At 36.0% G+C, this 24580-nt stretch overlaps 1 protein-coding gene across 3 annotated transcripts in view; it reads right to left on the reverse strand.

The window, feature by feature from the left end:
* The window catches only part of MARCHF1 (membrane associated ring-CH-type finger 1), a 794329-nt gene that overhangs the window by 261826 nt on the left and 507923 nt on the right, over window positions 1–24580 (reverse strand). For all 3 annotated transcript variants that reach the window (XM_035699269.2, XM_025439444.3, XM_035699270.2), the window contains exon 3: window positions 20918–21066. In XM_035699269.2, coding sequence (XP_035555162.1) covers window positions 20918–21028 — 111 coding nt within the window. In that variant the 5' untranslated portion in view covers window positions 21029–21066. The remainder of the gene's footprint in view (window positions 1–20917; window positions 21067–24580) is intronic.

Below are 24580 nucleotides of genomic sequence, written 5' to 3' on the forward strand. Positions count from 1 at the left end.
TCTGAAACTACTTTTCAAATAGCAGCTAGATTGTACCTGGTCAGTCCAATTTTGGGTTTCGTTTCTAAAATACAGTGTTTGTAGCCTGGAGCAATGGAGAGTGTCAGGATTTTGTGGGTAAATCCAATTTGTAAACATATTAATTAGAGCCTTCAAAAGCTTAGTTCAAAATATGTGAGAATTCCAGGAATGGAGTTCGTTTTATAGTTGGCTCCAGGTTCTTACCTGCTTTAGTTAATATTTGGAAGCTAACTGCAGACTAGATGTAACAATGTCTGATAAATTCAAAAGTTTTCATAGATTATCTAAAAATGTTTTTCCTTCTTTTTTTCTGCTTATCGTTAATACATATATTTTTATCTGCAATCATAACAAATGGATGGGTCAAGTTGGCCTAAAGGAGTTGGGCTATACCTGAAACAAAGAAAGTTCGGAGGGGAGAGGCAGGGAAGGTTGGAGTTGTCAGAGAAGTGGCACAGAAGCCAGAGCTGGAAGGATGCTGAGGACCCTGGGTTGCTCACCCAGCCTCTATCCCTGTAGCCTTCCAGATTTACAAAGCTGAAAACAGCTTTTCCCCGATTCCCTTGCAGCTAGGGTTCTCATGCAAATTAGGTCCATGGATTACACATTGTCCTGAGATTTAGAGAAGTTGAAATGAGGTCTTCTTTCTGGTGCCTGTGAGCCAATTGCTGCCTTCTTTCAATCAGGGGTTGTGAAAATGTTAAGCTTCCTCAGCAGCAGTAAAGCATCTGCTATTCATTTTGTAGATGCAGAGAGACAGTTGTGATAGTGGGTGGGGGTTCTTGTTCCAGCGTTGTCTAGGACAAATAGCGGTCTCAGACTTAGCACTCTTCTCAGTGAGCCCAAGAGTAGATAGTTCTAGGAGGATTTCCAAGAAGCTCAGCTGAAAAATACTTCAGCCTTTCCAACAGCTTAATGCCTGTCTTAGTTGGCCTCCCAGAGTAGTTTTGTTTCCCATACTGAACCCTGACTGATAAAGGGAATGAAAGCCAGATAGCTCTCAACTGAGTTTTCTGTTCTTAGAACCAACGGATGTTTCTAGGCACAGCACCCAGAGGTGCTGCTAGCTTAAAACCAAGTCTCAAGTCCAAAGTCAGGTATTTACTAAATCCCAATCCAAACAGAAATAAAGGAAAATAAAATGCCAAACTGCCAGATGACAGGTTTCAGGGAAAAAGGGAACTTGAAAGCTGATCCATAAACACAATGAAAGGCAACAGAAAATGGTCTGAAGGAATTTGTAAGCTGGAATTCATCATTCCTGTGGGTTTTTTGTTTGTTTTTTGTTTTGTTTTGTTTTGACTTTAGTTTGGTTTTGTAGTTTATGTGGCAAGAGTTTGAACCACTTAAGGAATTCATGTTAATAAACACAGAGGCTCTCTCTCTGTGTCTCTCATGAATAAATAAATAAAATCTTAAAAATAAATAAATAAATACATACACACACACATACATACATACATAGGCTGAGGGTGAGGGTCCTCATTTACACACCACACTAACAAGCTCGCAGCATGTGAGAGACAATACTGAGCCCCTGATGGTTTTAGAGCAGTAGGTTCCTTTTATGCTTTGGAAAGATAACGTTCAAGCAAAGTTCAAAACAGATTAGACACAGTATGATCTGGAAGGAAAAGACAAATTATGAGACCAATGAAATATTACAGGGCAGATATGAAAGCACAAACTGAGGAAAGGACAATTGAAAAGACATATCTGAGGTAGATTTATCAAGACACTTTCTAAGGGATTGGAGGTACACGACAGGAAAAAAATGTACTTTCTAATTTGGGCAAGTGGATAAATGTAATGCTTTTCATAAAGATATTAGAATGGTACAAAATTCAGGAAAATGAAGAGTTTAGGCAGAAAGTCAGGATTACGGGATTTCAGTACTGGTTTTGTCCTTGATAAGTTGTGTGACCCTGAATCAACCCCTTAATCTTCAAGCTCTTGTGTGTGTAATGGAGGCAATAATATCTGTCCTCCACAATACACGTAATTGATGTGAGAATAAAATGAGCTAATGTGACAGTGACGTGAAAAATTAAGTTGTTTTCTGATTTTTATTATAACTCATTTGGCAAAACTAGAAAGTTGTAGCAAAAAGCTCCCCACACTTGAAAAATTTGATTTAAGTTCCTTCATCTAGCTCAGTTGAACGCTTGATCCAAAATGTCATTTATGATTTTTGCCTGAGACCGGTGATCTGGGCTACTTTCATACGAAACAAGAATAACATGACACGGAGCATGGTATTTTATTTAGAAAGACAACTGAATAAAGTGCACGTAATTCAGAGATTTTTATGGAAATGGAGACAATTGCTGGGGAACAGTGTGTTTCAGTGTGCCCACCCTTGTGTAATATCAGTCAAAACTCCCCTGAGGCGATTAGAAGGAAAACACAGTGAGCTATAATCTCATCATCACATCCACATCCACAGTAAGCAACGGGAACCACTGGGAGCCCTGTCTTCATTTTTCAACCATTCTGACAAGCAAAGGCAATGAACATAAGCCATTTTATGTATTGTCTTGTTACAGCAAAAAAAAAAAAAAAAAAAGAAGTTGCAACATGCTTTTGTATTTCACATATGTTCTTCACCAAGAACACAACAAAACAAAAGAACTGCACTTGTAAATCAGTACCTGAGTTAATTCTGTGTTTGACACAGGAATAAAAGCATGTGTAAAGTAATCTCATTTTATGCACATAAAAGTTGTAATTTTAAGAGAACAGTAACAGGAATTGGACAAAAACCTGTCAAATTAACACTACTGAGAAATTATATAGACTGCTCTCCATTCTTTCAAGTAATTTTAAATAAAACCAAATAAATTTTGATATGTACACTAACTAAAATAGGACATACATGATTTATTATGCATGTTCAATTTCAATAAAGCATTATGAGAAAATATGACTGTTTTCACATATGGAGTCTTAATTTTTGTAGTTATACCTTGTCCTCATTGGGCATATACTTAGATCAGTGTAGCTTTCTAAATAGGTTGACTTACTTATTATTGCAAAATCATGTAAATATATCAATTATATTTATAATAAAGTCCAATACAATAGCTAGGATAACATTCTTCCCATCATTTATAATACGTGTATAGGAATAGATTAGATCATATCCAGGGTTCTTAAAATCTCAGCCAGAAATCTTTCTAGAAAGGTAGGCAGATGAGGAATGCAACTCATCTATGGATTTTGACTATACATCTCAAACTTGAGAGTTTCACATGTATTTCACAAAATCATACATAATTAATTTATATAAAGAGTTACTATATCTAGAAAAAGTTTCTTTTTCTTCCTTTATTATTACCTGGCTTAGTAACTGGGAAAATTTGCTTGAGATGTCTTCATCTCAGTTTTCCCATCTGTAACATGGAAAGAATAATATAATAAAGAGTCTCTTGGGAGAAAAAAATAAAAATGAACTGGACTGAGCTTGGCACCGTTCCCCCTGGGATAGGCTGGTGATGGGCAATGCATGATAGTCTTAGCCAAGATTGAGTGAAATATTACTTCCTTTCCTTAGTGTAAGGAATTAGCATAAAGCTCTCAGAATATCTCCAGTGAGAAGTTTCCCTGTACTTGGAAGAAGCTGGCTTTATAGGGATCCATCTTCAGAACCCTACCTGCATGGTAGTTGTAATTTATTTTCTGACGCACATTTACTCTTTACCTTGCTCTTCAGGGCTAGTTAAGAGACGTAACTTACTCTCTGCTATGAGGAGTAAAGTTCTACCTTGGGAATAAGGTAGATAAAGACAAGGAATAGGAAAGGCCCCTTTGGCCAAAGCTAACAGAGGGGTGGAAACAGTAATCAACAGCAGAAGAAAATGTCCTCCTTTGAAACAGTGATACCCAGCAGACCTCTGGCAGCAACAAGCATAGAGGGAGCTTGATCACAGGGTATAACCGAAAACTGTGAGAGAATCATTTGAAGGAGTAGAATTTTAGGTGATCAAGTTGAAATAAATAATTCTAATATGGGTTTTAATAATTGCTCTAAATATAAGATAGTTTTGTAGAGATAAGAATGCAATTTTGGTGGGAAGCAACATTAAAAGCACCATATGGAATATTATTCAGCCATTAGAAATGATGAATACCCACCATTTGCTTCAACATGGGTAGAACTGGAGGGTATTATGCTGAGTGAAGTAAGTCAACCGGAGAAGGACAATCATCATATGGTCTCATTCATTCGGGGAATATAAAAAAAAATAGTGAAAGGGATTATAGGGGAAAGGAGAGAAAATGAGTGGGAAATATCAGAGAGGGTGACAAACCATGAGAGGCTCCTAACTCTGGGAAATGAACAAGAGGTAGTGGAAGGGGAAGTGGGTTGGGGTTGGGATGACTGAGTGATAGGCACTGAGGGGGGCACTTGATGGGATGAGCACTGGGTGATACGCTATATGTTGGCAAATTGAACTTTAATAAAAAATATACAAAAAATAAAAATAAAAAATAAAAAAATAAAAGCACCATATGCTTACAATCACAGGGAAGTTAAATATCTAATTTAAAGATACACCACTAGTGAGTGGCAGATTCAGAATGGAAAATACCATGAATCACAGTCAGAGGCAGAACTAGGAGCTAGGAGGGCTGAATTCTCAATCCAGGGCTGTCAGACTTGATCAAATCAATTAAATATTCTGAACTTTGCCCATGATTACCCAAGTAGGAAGTGGTAGAGCTATGATTCAAATTAAAGTAATGGGAACAAAGAAATAGTTGGCACACATGCAAAAATAATGAGATAGCAGATTTAAAACACCAAAATTAAAAGCCATCGGATTAAATTCAATTAAAAAGCAAATATTTTCCATGTGGATACAAAAGTACAACTATTAATGAGATACATATATATATGAGGCACAACTTAAATATAAATGAAAGTATTAATAATGTAAAAAACATGTATCATACAAAAACTAATAGGTGGTATAACAAAGATAATATCAAAGTAGACTTTAAGGAAAGAATCACTACTGTGAATAAAGAGGAACATTTTGTAAAGATAAAATGGTTAGTAGATGAGGAAGATCAAATTTTATGAAACCAATACCACAGCTTCAAAACATATAAGCAAAATTGGTAACATTAACAAGATAAACCTATAAGCATGGTGGAAGACAATAACATACCTCCCTAAAACTACCAGAACAAGCAAACAAAAAGAAAATCAGTGGGAATACAGGTATTTGAAAAACATGATTGACAAACTTAAGCTAATTGATTTTTATAAAACACTGCACCTGACAAGTGCAAAATGCACATTCTTTCCAAGTACATATGAAACATCTATCAGAGTTACCATTTGGTGGGATATTGAGCTATTTGAACAAATTTCAAAAGATGCAAAAAATGATAATATGATAACTAGAAAATATCCCCCCAAATTTGAAAGCTAAGAAATCATACTTCTAATATCCTGTGAGCTAAAAATATTCAATGAAAGTATGAAACTATTTTGAATTACACGATAGTTTAAAAAATAATATATTTCCTATGTCATATAAGGAAATGATGTTTTAAAAGGCTATGCTTTTTTTGTAAGATGTTATTTATTTATTCATGAGACACACACACACACACACACACACACACACACACACACACAGAGGCAGAGACACAGGCAGAGGGAAAAGCAGGCTCCGTGCAGGGAGCCTGATGTGCGACTTGATCCCGGGATTCTAGGATCACGCCCTAGGCCGAAAGCAGGCACTAAACCGCTGAGCCACCCAGGGATTCCCTAAAGGCTATGTTTTAAAAGTGGAAAATTTATAGCCTGGAAATGCCCATATCAGAAAAGTTGATATTCAATGATCTAAGTATTTGTCTCAAGAAATTAGAGAACAAACAACAAATTGTACCCAAAGTAAATAAAATAAAATAGTAAATCAAAAGGACAGAATAATTAAAAATACTCAGCCAAGCTGAATAGGTAAGAATAGTCTTTTCTAGTTAGTGGTAGATGGTACTAGAAATGATTGGATTACATGAATACCCACATTCAAAAGAATGAATGTGGATCCCTCCTTCCCAACATGTGCAAAGATTAACTCAAAGTGGCTCACAGACCTAAATGTAAAAGCTAAAACTATAAAACTCTTAGAAGAAAACACAGGAGTAAATTTTCTGATTTTTGGTCAAGCAGTGATTTCTTCAACGCAATAGTAACAACACAAGCAATAAAAAAGAAAATTGATGGGTTGGATTTCATCAAAATGAAATGTTTTTGTGCTTCAAAGAATATTATCAAGAAAGTAAAAAGACAATTCACAAACTGGGAGAAAATATTTGCAAATATTTCCATATATAAAAACCATATATAATGGGGGAATTGTGTTCAGAACATATAAATAACTCTGACAACTCTGTAGTAAAAAGACAATTGAATAGACTTTTTCTCAAAGAAGATGTATGGGTGGCTAATGAACACCTGAAAACAAGCTCTCCATCATTAGTTATTAAGCAAAGTAAAAATTAAAATCACAATGACCATTTATGCCCATTAGGATGGTTATAATTAAAAAGCCAGACAATCATAAGTGCTGGAGAGAATGAAACCCTCATACATTCCTGGTGAAAGTTTAAAATGGTACAGCCACTATAGAGAATATTGTGGCAGTTCCTTGTGTTGTTTAAAATATAGAGTTGCCATATGGCCACTTGATTTTACTTGTAAGCATCTAATTGAAGAAAATGAAAATATATGCTCATATGAATACTTGTATGGGAATGCTCATAACAGCATCATTCACAAGAGCCAAGAAGTGGAAACAACTCAAATCAATAGATGAATGAATAACCAAATGTGGTGTATTCAGACAATGGATACAATGGAATACTATTTGGCAACAGAAAGGAATGAAGTACTGACACATGTTACAAGATGGATGAACCTCAAAAACATCATACTGAAAAAAAAAATGCATCTGCGTGGCTCGGTCAGTTGAGCATTTGACTCTTGATTTTGGTTCAGGTCATGATCTCAGGGTTGTGAGATCAAGCCCGGTGTCGGGCTCTGCACTGGGCATGGAGCCTGCTTAAGATTCTCTCCCTCCTTCACCCTCCGTCCCTCCCTTCATGCACCTGTTCTCTTTTTCTCTCTCTCTAAAAAAAAAGGAAAAAGAAAAACAAAACAAAACATCATGCAAAGTAAAAGAAGTCACAAAAGACCACATATAGTACAGTTTCACTTGTAGCAGAAATCCAGAATAGACAAATCTATAGAGACAAAAGTAGATTAGTAGTTGCCTAAGCTTGGGGGGGTTGGAGGGAGGGCTGGTGACTGATTCCTAGTGGATAAAAATTTCTTTGAGGATGCTGACAGTGTCCTAAAACTAGATTACACTGATGGTTGTGCAATTCTGTAAATAGACTAAAACTATTCAATTGTATATTTTAAATTAGTAGACTTAATAGTATTTAATATATATCTCAACAGGGATGTTAACAAAATGACAAAGTATTAAATTTGTTCTTTGAAATGTAATGATTATAACTAGCAAGAAATATGATAAAAAGAGACTAATTAAAAATACCACTGTCAGAAAGGAAAAGAGGACATCATTACAGGTCTTACAGGAATTAAAAAATAACATGAACACTTTTATGCTAATAAGTTTGAGAATCTCATATTATTTGAATGAAATGGTCATATCTCTAGAAAAATGTCACTTATCAAAATTGATAGAGAAACGAAATAAATTCTGCTTTCTGTATTTCTGAAATATGTTGGGATCTCTTTTCATTGTCATGGATTTATTCCTTTTTTGTGTATTTATATAATCCTTCTTTGGGATCTCAGGAAGACAAAGGGGTAAATCACAACCCTGTAAGGGAAGTATACATCTGAATAGAAAATCAAGTATTAAAGAAAAGTAGATGATTTGAGAGAGACAATTTTAAACTCATAAGAAAACATCACTTGGTCCCTGTTAAATGTAAGAAGGTAGAAGAAAGTCCAAAAATTTTTTTTATAGAGAAGCAGATTTATTTTTAATCTTTGCATCTCCTTGTGTGTAACAAAATCAATGTATTATAGTAACACAAAGATCAGCAAACACATTGCATGAAGACTAGGTAAAAGAACAGGTTTTCTTAAACAATTTTCCACTATTAAGCGTCTCTGTAATACAAAAAATTAATACAAGCCAGTGGCAGTGGACCTAATCCTAAGACATTTCAGAAAATATCGTGAATAATGTGGTTTTGGGCTTTGACAAAACACTATGCATATAACTGCACTAATTTTTAAGTTTATTCTTACACTGAAGAGGCAGTAACAACATCAACAATGTTATACACACTGAATAGCGCTGATTTGTCTCATCTCCACAGGTAAAATTACTCAACCCACAAAAACAGGACAACCAATTTTTGTTTGCAGTCTTGTCATCGTAAGTGTAATAAAATTTGGTTGGTGTGATGATGTATCTGCGAAAGTTGACAAGTTGGTAACTGCAGTGTGAAAGCGATTTCATTTTTTATCTTTAAAGAATTACTGGATCGTTAAATTAAATTTTATTCCTGTAGGCTGCACTGAACACATACATGGAAACCAGGTGGCTAAGTTCCCATATCTTCATTTGAGTTGCTGGTTTCCTAATGTGGAGTCACAAGGCTGTCTTCATGAATTATTCCACTTAATAATTACCGTTGACAATTACTAAGGTGATATAAAAATAATTTAACAGGCCATCAACTAAAAGGTTGTTTTAACCTAAGGGATTTGCCTCATATGTTGAACAGACATTATACTGGATGATATTGTGCTAAATGGTTGAAACAAATTAAGCCAACACAAGGGAATATATTAAATAACCTTATCCAGTTCCCCAGAAATGTAGCTGATAATTACTAGTATCCAAGAGGATGTTCAACCAATCAATTATTTCAAATATAAATCCAGAAAGTATGTTTTTCATCTCCAAATTCATTTTAAACACTATTTAAACTATACTTCATTTGCACTTTAACATTTAGTAGATGCAAATAAAAATCTCAGAAAGGATTAGCGCTCCTATATAAATGCACTAAACTGACCTATTTCTAATCCTGGATAAATCCCCTTGGCAAATATTTAGCCAAAACCTAAGTTTCCCTATCTGTGAAATGGGGAATATAATACCTATATTAAAGAAGTGTTATGAATATTTTACAAATAACACATATATATTAATATGCGTAATGTGTGTATATACAATGTAATGTATATAATCTGTACAATATATAAAATACACACAATATAACACAATATATGCAATGTAATATATAATGTATTCAACAAAATGCGCAACAAGTTCGGATTGAAATGTGAATCTCAAATGTTTTTCTAATAAAGTCAGTGTTTTTATCTTTCCCTGGGCATATTCTCTACATCATAGAAGAGTGTATTAGGGGGGCACCCGGGTGGCTCAGTTGGTTAAGTGTCTGACTTTGGCTCAGGTCCTGATCTCCGGGTCCTGGGATCAAGTCCTGCTCCTGGGCTCCCCTCTCAGCAGGAAGTCTGCTGCTCCCTCTCCTGCTCCCTCTTCCCCTCCTCCTGGTTGTGTTCTCTTTGTCTCTCTCTCACAAATAAATAAATAAAATCTTAGAAGAGAAAAGATAAGAAAAGAAAGAGAGTATCTGAGCATGGATGCTTGAATGAGGTTTAGTAGCAGGGCAAACATGGCAAGTTACCTCTTTCCTCCTGAAAATGGGGGTTTCATATATTTCACACAGGCCTGTCCTGGAGAATAAATGAATTGCTAACCTATCAGGTGCCCAGAACAGAGCCTAGTCCTTAGTATGTATTCAACAAACGTTAATTTTTATTGTATTATTTTCCCACTGTATGTTTTGCCAAGTGAGCAAATCCATATACATTTACAGGTACATGTTTCCTCCTCAAAAGAATATGTTTTGACACACAGCTCCTCTGCACTGCTCACTGGGAAGGCTCATTGTTCTCTCAATGGGGCCTACCTTCACGTGGCCACTTAATTACTAGAAGTGCTGCTACAGCCTAATATTTAAAACTACATGTTGGATGTTAAGGCTGGATAAATTATACAAAAAAATATTTAGTTTAGTTCTACTATTTATGGAAAGTTATCATCTTTGATATTAGTTTACGTGTATTTCTCTCAGTTACTTACTACACAAAATAGACGATATGTCTTTAAAAGTAAACAGAACACAGAGGTTTAATTTTTCCATGCTAAACATTTATATAACGTCACAAAATGCCCCTTCCTCTTCTCTCTTTACCACCACCCTCTTTATATCAGTCTTTATAACTCTTAGGGGTCTTTGGGGAACACGCTAACCTCCACAGCTGGGTTAGGTATCCATCTAAGGGCTTCTCTGACACCCTTTGTGTATCTTACTCTTGACCTCTTCATTTACTTCTTTTCTTGACTAGGTTCTTGAGGTTAATCAAGCACGGTGTCTTTTTTTCCTCCAATAATATATATTTATTGCATAGCATAGCGCTCGGTACATAGCTGACTCTCAATAGAGACTAGTTAAATGAATAAATGAAGGGACCTCCTACACTGAGGGAACTGTTCTGAATCACTGATTTCCTCTGTGATTCATTTATCTTTGTTTTGTTCCATGGTAACAACAGCTCTGGAGCCCCAAACTACAACTCAGCAATTCACAACCCTGGATACAAAACAATTCATTCATTAGGTAGCGCAATAGCTATAATGGTGGATTAGAAGATAATTTATTTGGGTGCCTAAGAAGCTCAGATGGTTGAGCCTCTGAATCATGATTGCGCCTCAGGTCATGATCTCAGGTCATGGTCTCAGGGTCCTCAGATCAAGTCCTGTGTCCTCAGGATCCACATTCAGTGGGAGTCTGCTTGGGACTCTCTCCATACCCCTCTCCATACCCTCCCCTAGTTTGTGTGCTCTCTCTCTTCTAATAAATCAATAAATCTTTAAAAAGCAGCTATTCTAGGATAAGAATCGTCATGCTATATCATATAACTGCCTGTCAAATATTTATATGAATAAAATATTCTCTAAGATAGCATAGAGGACTGAAATCATTTAGAACTCCGGATTCCTGTTTTTCTACTTTTCTAATCTTTCTCAACCATAGTTCCTCTATCTGTGCAATGCGAACAGCAAAACCTACTTTCAGAGTTACCATGAAGTTTTGAGATACACATCTAATCTCTTCCGGCATAGAAAAGGCATTTAAAAATTATTATACTATTAGTTATTGTGTTTTGAGATATAAATTTACCTAAGACCTCGATCCTACTTGTCTTTTGAATAAGATTGAAGAAGACTGTTACACAGAAATAGCTCTGAGTTCTTCAGTCTGACTCTGACACGTTCCACTTATTTCCAGGTACAATTTTTATTCTGAGGCAAAAACAAGCTGACTCGACAAATATCAAGTCAACTTATCCTCCCTGTCATCTGTGTCATTTGGGAGTGGAGAAAAACTGTGTGCCTCAATTTCACATACACACCTGAGGCCTGTCCTATTTGGGTATACGCAACTCTGCTCATTGGTCCTCATAATCAGATTAAAATATTTGAAAATCAATGTGTTCTAAATACTATACAAATAGTAGAATTCCACATCTTTCAGAGGAGCTCACAATTTAATTTATATCTAAATTAAACAGACAGTCATGACACATTTTGATAACAAGCAGCTATGAACATGATCTCGTGATTTACTCCTTACAGGAAAAGATCTCTTCATATGAGGAGCATTTTTAGATCAATTATTTTATTGTGAATAATCATGTTTTGACACTGTTCAGTAACTATACAATTAAAGTTAATACATTACCTTAAGCTGCACAATGAATGTAATTTTTCTTCCTAGTGTGATGTTTGAAGCACCAATCTCCCCCTTTGCATTCTTCAATTCAATCTGTTTCTATAACAACCACTGGGCTATATTTTTAATGATTTGACTTTCTTACAAAAATCAAAGCTCTTGAAAGGCATAATGTCTTTTATTTAATTTCCCTCATTTGTGTTTTACAGTTATTCTAATAAAATTTTAGATTCCATTCACTATAGACTTTGGCAGTACTTAGTAAAGACTTTTGTAATAGCGATTAAAAACAATAACTGATAAATGATCAAGTAGGAAAGATTTAAAAGGGAAAAGAAAATGAGCTTAAGAAAAAAACTAAAAAAAAAAAGAAAAAAAAAAGAAAAAATTCTATCTTCCCTGACTGCATTTCAGAATGCATATAAGACCACTGCACAATAAACAACTGGTCCACCGGCTCAGAGAAGTAAGGTGAGCCTGTTGAAAATAAGTCTGTGGGTTTAGTGGGAAATTTAATATACTCCAATTCCTCTTTCTATTTTCCTTTTATTTGGTTTCTAGGAGAGGAAATATTTGTGGGACAATACTAGTCCACTGTCTGTAGGCAGATGAGTGATTTGCCCTGGCCTGGTAAGACTAAAAGTGAATGATGGGCCGAGTTAGGAAGAAAGTGAGGACAATGACTCTGATAAATATTAATTAGTAAGTGTGATTTTTAAAAAAAATTTTTTTTGATTTTTTTCAAATTAAGGACAAATTTACATTTCTATGTCTTATGCATTGGGCAAACTACCTCCAACACTAACTTCTTACTGAAAGTAGCATCTTATTTCAGTAGAATGTTTTTTTTTACAATCTTGATTTTAGCTTCAAAAACTAAAATTTTCGGTCATAGAAACCATCTCAGAATTGTTTGATCTTTTAAATTAGTTCTTCCATATCTTGAGGCGTATGGCATTTGTGATAAAAAGAAGGGATTTAATATATGAGCTATTACACTTAATAGAGCTTTATAAGCAAACAAAACTCGCTTTCCCTTAGTTCATGCTCTCTGCTCAAGCTGTTTATCCATTCTAGAAATTTTATTAAGTTCCTATTATGCTCCAAAGACCAGGGATACACAGGTAAATAAGACAGATCTCCCCTTTTCATCTTATATCCAAAGTAGAGAAACAGAAAAATCAACATGCATTCATGCTTATATGAATATTTTCAGATAAAGATGAGTCTGTGGAAAAAAAAGCAACACAGAACTGGCATAGAATGAACGGGTGAGGCATAAATGGGTGCGAGACCAGGAGTAACTCTAATCAAGGTTGCTAGGAAGATATACCAAGTTCTGAACAAAGAAGCTAGCCATGGAAAGATCTAGAAAAAGAAATGATCTATGAAGAATATATACATGGCCCACATACCCATCTCCTTAACTTATATAATACACATCACCCCCATATTACTAATTTATGAAGCAGATTACTTTCTTCCTCAGTTTGATATGCTAACATCTGTGATTCAACAGTTGACTTGGATCAAATTTTATGGTCAATAATCAAAAGGATGTAATTCTTCACCCCAATTTGGTGATTAAATATATACTAGATTCAATACAACACACTCTAATCAATTTAACCAATTTCACTGCCGAATGTTATGAGTAGAAGGCAGTAATTTATAACATTTTGTTGGGATCCTTGGGTGGCTCAGCGCTTTAGCACCTGCCTTTGCCCCAGGGTGTGATCCTGGAGTCCCGGGATCGAGTCCCACATTGGGCTCCCTGCACGGAGCCTGCTTCTCCTTCTGCCTGAGTTTCTGCCTCTCTCTCTCTCTGTGTCTCTCATGAATAAATAAATAAAATCTTAATAAATAAATAATTTTGTTAATTTTAACACAAAGAACTTCAATTTACTATATTTGGATATGGCTATGCATAGCAAGTGATAGCCACTCCACCTCAATTTCAAGTTTTGGCTTAGAATAAGGAAAATAAAATGTTATATCCAACTGTCTATAGAAGAAGCTCTAATGACTTATTGCCTTTGTTTTCATCAAATTTTGCTTTTGTGATATTATTGTTTAGTTAAATGGTAAGGTCATTTTAATTATTTTAAGTTATACAAATTCTATGCATTTATTTTCTGTATGATATCCAGGGGATGCCAGTATTCACCAAATGATAAAGAATGGGATTCTTGGGATGCCTGGGTGGCTCAGTGGTTGAGTGTCTGCCTTTAGCCCAGGGCGTGACCCCGGGGTCCTGGGATCGAGTCCCATGTCGGGCTCCCCACAGGGAGCCTGCTTCTCCCTCTGCCTGTGCCTCTGCCTCTCTCTGTGTGTCTCTCATGAGTAAATAAATAAAACCTAAAAAAATATCAGAAGAAATCAGACTTACCATTTCTCCCTTCTTGCCTGCTACTCAGATTATTTGACCTTTCTGAGTTAGGATATTTTCACTTGTATAATGCAAACAACAGTATCAACTTCTCATAATGGGTATGGTATATAAATAACCTAGAAACTAGAAGACTTGTGGCCTTACGAATTGAAGTGAATCAAGACTCTTAAGAACAGCTCCATATCATTATATATCTGAATAATTAAATTTGTATTGTGTTCATCTCAGTATGGTTGTGAGCTATAATGAAACGATGGACATAAAGACTGCTTTGAAAATTATACAGGTTTATAAATGTATAACATACAGATATTAAATCCTTGAATGCTTTCTTATCTAGGCTTCCCTCTTAATTCTAGAGTTGTAAGCACTTCATCCTGGACCATGTACATAGAAGGATGCGCAATGTGCCCTAAGCTGATGAATACATGGTTGGAAGTGGCAAATTACCTCATCAAACACATCAAGTGACACTGTTCTTCTTCTCTACCTAATGAATACCTATTTATAGCCTCAAAGATTCATCATTGATTATAGGAAAGTGATTTTCTTTGGAGTCATTGTTGCCTACCTAAAAAAAGACATTTTTGATCTCCCCGTTTTGTCTTCTATGGATATTTTTAACTCATAAATCTGTTCCCCTTTTAATTTCTGATTATTATCTCCTTCACTCTCACTTTAAATATAATATCAAAACTCTGATTTCATTCAGGATATTGCTTAAGGATACAGTCAGTTTAGGGCATTTTGCTTTTATTTCTAACATGTGAACCATGTTACAATAAATTTAAAAGAGAGATTTCTTCCCTAGCTGTCCTACAAGGGGCTCTCTCACCCCTTTGGGTGCAGTAGAGAAGAGATGGTTGCTTAATAACTATAATCTCTCAAATCTCTTGATGGTTTTATTCAATTTGAAATTTATTTAAGCTAAATAAATATTTTCTGAATTTAAAAAGCAGGTAGTCTGAATTACCTTATAGATTTAAAAAAAAATCAAACAAACAACCCTATTCTGGGGCACCTGGGTGGCTAAGTTGGTTAAGCTTCTGCTTTTGGCTCAGGTCATGATCTCGAGGGTCCTGGGATTGAGCCCCATGTAGGGCTCCCTGCTCAGTGAGGAATCTGCTTTTCCCTCTCCCTTTGTTCCTCCCTCCTGGCTCCTGCACCCTCTCTCTGTCTCTTTCTCTCTCAAATAAATAAAAAACAAAACAAAACAAAATTATTCTTTTCAATTAGGTCAATTATTGATGAGAGTGATGAAAATGACTATAAAATTGGCCATATTTATATGTCAGTCAGTGCAGAGTAGAGAATAATCTTAACAGTCACATGTAATCATGAGATTAAGGAAAGGCCCTTTTGTCTTTATGCCCCACTATCATATATTATTATCTCATTCACAATCTGTGTTTAGCCAAATGCATACAATTCAAATAATGACTGTTTTCCCCCCAACCTGAGGAGACACGGCAGAGGGGCCCTCCAGATTAAGACTGTTTGGATTGCTGGAATCCCAGCCTCATCAATATTACCTGGGTTGCTTTGGGCAGGTTTTAAAATTTTTCCATGCCTCAATTTCCTTATCCAACTTATCCAGTTTCCTTTCCAAAACAGGGATAATGGGACACCTGGGTGGCTCAGCGGCCTAGCACCTGCCTTCGGCCCAGGACATGATCCCAAGGTCCTTGGATGGAGTCCTGCATCGGGCTCCCTGCACGGAGCCTGCTTCTCCCTCTGCCTCTGTATGCTTCTCTCGCTCTGTGTCTCTCATGAATAAATAAATAAAATCTTTAAAAAAACAAAACAAAACAAAACAAAACAGGGATAATGATTATACCTACCTCATCAGATTCTTGTGAGTTAATACTCACAAAATGAGAATAGGTGTAAAATACTTAGGAAACTCCTGGCATTTAATAATCACCTTCTCCCTTTTCCTCCTCCTCATCTCCACCGTCATCTTTAGATAGAGTATGATTTGTACGGGAAAGCCTCAAATGCCCTGGATGACAGCAGAGGAGTAATAAAAGTATGGGTATATGCAAAATGGAAATATAGGACAAACCTGCCTCCTCTCAAAGGAATGCATTTGTGGTAGATGCTGGCTGAATGCTTTCAATTTCCTTATTCTAGTCATATAGGAAGACCATATTTCTCATCATTCTGACAGATACCCTGGGGTCTGTCATTGGTTTCCAGCCAAGGGCATCAGGGCGGAAGTGATGCATATCACTTTCAAACTTAACCAGATAGCTCCATGGTCATCCACTCATTTTCTTTCCCTTATTTCATCTGCTAAACTCAGACGTCCTTTGTTTAAGACAGTAGTCCCAAGAGATGGAAGGAGCAGGGATCTACGCATTCATTGATGGAGAGTCAAATGAGTGAGTCATGAGCAAAAGCAAAGCTCAATCAGGCTAAGCCTTTGAAATTTCTGAGTTTATTTGTTCAAGCTCCTACTCATAGTTTTTTATACCAATTACTAGGCTGATATTACTCAGCTCTAAATCAGTTCTATATTCCACTTCAAGATGCTGGAGCTACGGGCCTTCAAACCAGATTTCTCCTTTGACACTGACCTCTTGGTCAGCTTCTGCCAATACTAGTGCTAATGGAAACTAGAAGACAGGGACAGAGCAAGGATTAGCTGCTTCTTGCTTACCCTGTTTCTGCTAGTGTCATCGCAGCCATGATTTTTTTAAGTCAGCAGTGAAAGGCAGGTCCATTTCCTAAGTTTTTTTTTTTTTTTCACACTCTCATAACTATTCTTAGTGTACCATCCCTTCTTCCTCCCACTTAAATATGTAAGGATTGAGAGGAGCTTCTCCTTCAGGGTCTAGATCGAAGATCCTTAGGGTCCTCCCCTGAACTCAAGTTTCCCACAACAGCTGAGAAGCATCTCTCCTTAAACTCTGAGGAGCTTCTCCTTCAGCCTTTTAGGTTCAAAAAACTCCTGCTTCCTCCCAGTGTCACCTCGCCGTATGGGTGGTTGTCACTTCTTACAGTTACTAAACACACACATTTTTTTTAAAAAAGAACTTTTTCAGTCCTCCAAGAGCCAATTGAATAAATGTTCATATTACATTCTTTGTTAGAATTACTGTTTACTGTTTTCCTTACTGTACCTCAACTTTTATAACTACCTAAATATAGAAATTTGTGATCAAAGCCTATGCGACCACAACAAAAATCTAAAATATTTGTCATTTGCTTAGTGGTGGGGCAGTGGGTGGCAAGGAAACCAATTTCAAAGGTAGAATGCCATCTAGCTGATGTTTTGGCAAAGCTCTTGGCAAAACTGCTGTTTGGATTAACTTGAGAGTCAGACAGTGGACCTGCTGGGCTGGCAATACTCAAAATAGATGGGAAAACAAAAATTAATAATGTATGTTAATAACTATTAGCTACATTCAGCAAAGTGTTCAAAGAAGCTCATGAACGAGTATGAAAGCAGTTCTGACTGGGTATAAGGAGACTATGGAAGTTTGGGGGCTCACTGGACAAAACATCTGGCTTCTTCTAAACCCCAGATGATGAGATATGACATTGATGCAAGTGTTGAGTAACAAAGATGCAGCGAAAATTTACAATTGTATGAAGTAGTTCAAGACAAATATAAGATTTAGAGCTGACACTGAGTAAAACTTCTCAGTTGAACAAAGTATCTCTGTACAAAGATCAGGTCAAGGATGCGGTCCTCCAGCCTAATTTTCAAGATACTGTCATCTTGAGACAGATACATGAGAAGAGAAAGTCAAGGGCATCCAAGAAAGAGCTTTCTTAGGCACATGGACTATCAGGAAGCAAATAGACCAGAACCCTTTGAAGATTTCTGAAAATTGTAGTACTGAAATACCATGATCCCAGAAATATGAACCTTAAAACATTTAAGATTTAAAACAATTCAGTCTCATAATTTTCCCAAAATAGGAAAAATATTTTAAAGTTATACAACCCTTAACAGGCAATTTAAAAGTTGACAAGGAGAATAAAAGGAAATGAAGAACTTCCCAAAGAGCTCGTCCAGAGGCCAGAGAGACCACAAACAAAGACGATCTTCCAGGGATCAGGGTCAAAGCCTATTCAAGGATCCTCCCTGACCTCTAGGTTAGGGAGACTTTAAAATGTCTGTCTAGTATGATTTCACCTCTGATTTCCATATGTGTACCCGATTCTTTTTCCAAGCATGAGTATTATTGTGATTTCCCTTTTCCCACTCCTTTCCTATATGTTGGTATATATGTATGTTGGGAGTTGGTTGCAAAATACAGATAATTTATTCATAGGTGATTCACCATCATCACCACTTGATGAGGACAATAAGTAATCAGTGCTCATGGGGTTGAACTGAACCCAGTGACTGAAATACTTGTGTTATTTCTCTTTTAACGTAATAACTCTTTTTCATGAGGGAGTGCAAACATGACTTGAATATTTGGCAACCAGAGAGAGGTCTAAGGAAGAGATGGACTGGGCGCCCCCTAATTCCATCTGCTCTTCTTTGGTCATATGGCTTCCTAGCATATTACCAGCCTCCACTGCAGTTCAGATGGGGCCATGAGATAGGTTTAGTCAGTGGAGGAGTATGCACACATTCGAGGCTGCTCCATAATAGCATATGCACAATGACTCCCATAGTCTCTCCTTTTTCCTCAGGCACCTAAGAAGCCATGTCCTTAAGAAGGAGCATTAAAAGATGGCAGGAGGATTCATGTATCTTTGAATCATCATTTGACAGTGAAGGAGAGCTGCCTAAGACACACTGGCTATGACATAAGAAAGTCATATTTTATTTTTCTTTGTTAAGAAACAGATGGTGAAATTATGTTTCAGTGGCTAGAAGTTATCCATTCAAGACAGCATCAGATTTTAAAATATTAATTACTGGATTTATGAAATTGGTAACTTCCTGACTTTTCCTTCTACTAAAAGTATCTGGATGGGAAGGAAATGTCATCAAGAAAGTGAGGCAGCATGGTGTAGTACAAAAAAGCCTTGCCCTGAGAATCCTGGCTTCCAGCAATCTTTTTATCATTTACTAGCTAAGTGACACTGGGAAATTCAATTAATTTTTTCTGGGCCACAGTCCACATCTGGTAAATTAAACTAATATTAGGTTACCCAATTATAGGAGAAAGCAAGGCCAATGTTTACTCAAGAATTTTTATGGTTTTGGTCTATGGTTCTATGAAATATAAATTAAGCACTAAAGTCATTCTAATAAAAGCACAAAAGAATTTTTCTGTTTTAAAATTTTTAGCCTTCACATGATACTTGACAAAGTCCAGCTTTATATATAACTATTGTGTAACATATTTTTAAATGGTGTTAACTTATGCCAAGCAGTTTTATTGAAAAAAATTTTACTAAAGATCATGTTTGAGATGAAACAAGGCAGATGATAATTTTAAAAATCTATTCCTCAGAACTTTGACTATATCACTACATTACATGTATTTTTTTCATACCCCCAGCCCTTTCCTCACAACCTAAGATGATGGAATTTAAGCAAAATTCCCCCTTCTATGCTTTGTTGACTAATGGCTATTCCCTCAGGTGGTTTCTCTTGATATTCACTCGATAATATTTGCTCAGGATTATTATTTCTATTTAAAATAATGGAACTTATTGGGACGCCTGAGTAGCTTAGTGGTTGAGCGTCTGCCCTCGGCTCAGGGCATGATCCCTGAGTCCCAGGATTGAGTCCTGCACTGGACTCCCTGTGGGGAGCCTGTTTCTCCCTCTGCCTATGTCTCTGCCTCTCTCTCTGTGTGTCTCATTAATAAATAAGTAAAATCTTAAAAAAAAAATAAAAATAGGAAAATAATATAAAATAAAATAATGGAACTTATCAAATAACTCTAAGTAAAAAAAAAAACCTAAAATCTTTGCTCATATTTAATTATACATTCATCAACTAATAAATCAGGCTAATGAAAACACTTGTGTTCATATAAAATGGCAAAACAATAATTAAAATATATCTAACATGTCAATTTAAAACTTAGAGACTGAATACAATTTTTCTACTTTACATAAAAATGAAGAATGTTGCAACCAAATCTAAACAAAGAATGCAGAAAATTCCTTTGGTATTGAGTTCTCTTTTCCTAGTCACTGGGAAACAATGGATAGTTACAGCTGGGTAGTTGAACTTAAAGCAGAAAACAAAACAAGAAAAAGTAAAATATTGATTCAGTCTTCAAATTATTTTTGCAATTATTTAATTCAGAGTTTTGCATAAAATTTATAATTTTAATCCTCTTTTCAGACATTTTTAGAACATATATGGGAAAACACAGAGGGCATGATTCTGATTTTTCATTATTTTTGGATAATTGTACTCATTTTCCTCTACTGATTCCATTACACAGTGTAGAATGCAAGATACAAACTTTAACTCTTTAAGGTCACTAACATAACGAAAGGGCAAGGTCAAAAGAAATACAAGGAAAAAGAAACTCTTGTTTAATCTGAATTAAGCTCTAATAGTATATGACATTAGATATTTTTATTAATATAAATTACACTGAATCTATATGAACAATATAATGCTAATGCAAATGTTATTGTAAACAAGAATAATGTTTACTTTAAAAGTTATCCCTTTCCAGATTTCTGCATCATTCAATTTACATACAAGCCATTTTGAGGAAAAAATAACTTTTCACTCACCAACGTGGAGGTTTGTGAGGCATCAGCCAAATCCCCTGAGATCTCGGGTGTTCGCGTGTTGTTTGGGATTCTGTGAGGGTTACGGGCTATCGCTTCACACCAGCCCAGCATTTTCTCCTTCCTCTTATCCCTTTTCAATTTCTGAAATTCTGAAAATAATTTACATTCCCTGAAACAGTTCACTTATTTTAGTTGTCTGTTTTTGGAAAATGTACATAATTGAAATTAAATAAGCAATTTAAAGACGTACCAATGGAAACATCATATTTTAACCAGAGATTATGGTAAGGAAAAAAAAAGAGTATTTTGATTATTAATAATATCCCAAATATAAGGCAATGAAAACAGAACATATCTATTCAAAGAGCCTAACATTCTTTACACTCCAATTTGTAGCACTTCTAGACTGTGGGAATTCCTTACATCTGGTTCTAAATGTTATTTTTAAGAAGCAGTTTATAACAGGAGTTCTTACCTTGGGAGCTAAAAACAATTCCAGTTCCTCCTATATCTACATATTTCAATGACATCTAAAATTAGGTAGAGCTTTTCAGCTGAATGCCCTACAGATGCAAAATAAATTGAACACTGGTCAATGATAAAGATTACTCATTCTGGCAGTGGCATGATTATCTCCTTCATAAAGTTCTGCCAACTGAAGAGGGAGAAATTGTAGTGCAGGCATGGCATGACATCCATCACCCCATCACCAGCACAGTCTATTCAAAAATAATAATTTAAAAATTTTCCCCACTGAATTCCAAGTAAAAGTATTCTATAAATCTTTGTAGCTTTCCAGAATTTTCCATTTGGGGAAGTTTTTGTTTTTTGTCTGTGGAAAAGTATTATCAACAATGACTTTTTAATGTAATGGAGGAAACATTGTTTCCCTTGTAAAGTTTTACAGCCTACTTTTCCACTCCACCACACTCAGTAATTAGAAATAGTTTATTGCAGGTCTTTAGTTAAATGCATTACACTGTCAATTAAATATCAAAAATAATGTGTAGTAATTATTTTTCACAGCATCCAAAGCAATTAGCAATCTGGTGGTTTATAACATTTCAGAGATTCAAAATAGCACATTTCATAGCACTAAGAAAAGTAACATAAAGAAAGGTTGCACTAACGGATTGATGAGTTATTACTCTAAATGACAAAATACTCAAGTTAAATGGATCTGAACAATGTAAATAGATAATTTATATAAAAAAACACTTTAGAGGAGCAGTTCAAGATGGAAACATAGGAATAGCCTGAACTTACATCCTCCCATGGACACACCAAATCTACAGTTACATATAGAAAATTCTCTCTGGGGATGCCTGAGTGGCTCAGAGATTGGGCACCTGCCTTCAGCCCGGGGCATGATCCTGGAGTCCCAGGATCGAGTGCCACATCGGGCTCCCTGCATGGAGTCTGCTTCTCTCTCTGCTTGTGTCTCTGCCTCTCTCTCTGTGTCTCTCACAAAGAAAGGAAAGAAAGGAAAGGAAGAAAGCAAGACAGAGAAGAAAGAAAAAGAAGGAAAGAAAGAAAGAAAGAAAGAAAGAAAGAAAGAAAGAAAGAAAGAAAGAAAGAAAGAAGAAAGAAAGAGAAGAAAGAAAGAAAGAAAGAAAGAAAGAAAGAAAGAAAGAAAGAAAAAAGAGGAAAAAAGAAAATTCTCTCTAAAAAAAATGTGAAAACCCACTAAGCAGCTCCTCCACAACAAAGGATAAAAAGGACACACTGAGATGGGTAGGAGATGCAGAGATATGGTCTTGTCAAAAACTCTGCTCCCAGTGTAGAGTCTTGTCAAAAACTCTGCTCCCAGTGTAGAGACCCACAAATAAAAAGAATATCCCTGAGAATCAAGGGCACAAGCCTCACATCAGGCTCCCAACTCTTAGGACTTGCAGCAGAGGTACAAGCCTCCAAACGTCTGTCTTTGAAAACCAGAGAGTCTTATATCTAGGAAACCTAAAGGGTTATCGGAAACCAAGACTTCTAATTTAAAGTGTTTGTACAGGTTCATTTGCCCTGGGACCCAGCAAATGAACCAAATGAACCAGCACAAAAGCAACAGGTTAAAAAATGGTTAACAATATATGAAAAAGATCCACTGCCTACTTTTAAAGCATCTCTAGAGTGTCAGGGGCCTATTGGAACTCTCTCTTGGAAGAAAGGTGTGGTGGGTGTCGTTTTTGTGCTCTCCCTCTACCTTGTCATCACTACTTGCACTGAATCTCAACCCTGACCTACTAAACCCAGGAGGTGGGCATACTCCAGCTTGGTGCATCCTCGCAGCACCACCTTGCTAAACCCAAAAGGCAGGCTCCTCCACGCCTCACTAAAGGCAACAGGTGCATGCAGTCCTCTCAGAGAATGTCAGTTGAACCTGGTTCTGGTGGCCACAGAAACTTTCTGGGCTCCATGGGATTGAAACAATCAAAGGGAGTTTAGGGAAGGGTCTCAACCCCAGACACTGAAATACTTGCCATCTTTCTGTGACCACTTCTTCAAGACAGAGATAGCTGTTTTGTCTGATACACAGAAAGAGAGAAGTCAAGCAAAGTGAGAAAACAGAAGAATAAGTTCCAAATGAAAGAACAAGATAAAACTCCAGGAACAAAAATTAATGAAATGGAGATAAGTAATTTCCTTGATAAAGACTGCAAAGTAATGGTCATAAAGATACCAATCTCAAGAGAAGAATGGATGAGAGGAAAAAGAAATTCAACAAGTAGATAAAAAAAAAATATGAGAGTGCCAAGCAGAAGTACCAAGCAGACCTGAAGAATATAATAACTGAACTTAAAAATATACTAGAGGGGATCAATAGCGGAATAGCTGATGCAGAAGAGAAGATCAGCGACCTGGAAGACAAAGGCAGTAGAATTCACCCAAACACAGTATAAAAAATAAAATAAAAAAAAAAAGTTAAAAAAGTAAATACAGCTAAAGGACATGGGACAACATTAAGCAGAATAAGAAAAGTAAAGACAGCTAAAGGACCTATGGGATAACATTAAGCAGAATAAGATCTGCATTATAGGAGTCATAGAAACAATTAAAAGATACCTTGAGATGAATGAAAATAAAAAAGTCTATGGGTTGCAGCACAAATAGTTCTAAAAGGAAAGTTCAGGCCGACCTCAAGAAACATGAACATCTTTAAATAAACAATCTAACTTTACACCTAAAGTAATGAGATAAAGGGGAACAAATGATGCCCAAATTTAGCAGAATGAAGGAAATAACAAAAACTAGAGCAGAAATAAATGACATAAAGACTAATAAGACAACAGAAAAGATCAATGAGACTGAGAGCTGGTTATTTAGAAAGAAAAACAAAATTGATAAACTTCAGCTAGATTAATTAAGAAAAAAAGGGGGCTCATATAAATAAAATCAGAAATGAAAGAGAAGATACAACTGACCTTGAAGAAATGCAAAGGGTCATAAGAGACTACTATGAAAAATTATATGCCAACAAATTGGATAACCTGGAGGAAATGGACTTAGTCCTAGAAACATACAATCTTCTAAAAGTAAATCATAAAGAAATAGAAAATCTGAATAGAACAATTCATATTAAATTAAAAACCTCCCCTCAAAAACAGTCCAGATGGTCTCACTGGTAAATTCTACCAAACAGTCAAAGATTTTAATACTTATCCTTCTCAA

The sequence above is a fragment of the Canis lupus genome, chromosome 15 (assembly GCF_003254725.2).
Source record: "Canis lupus dingo isolate Sandy chromosome 15, ASM325472v2, whole genome shotgun sequence".
In the NCBI taxonomy this organism is placed as follows: domain Eukaryota; kingdom Metazoa; phylum Chordata; class Mammalia; order Carnivora; family Canidae; genus Canis; species Canis lupus.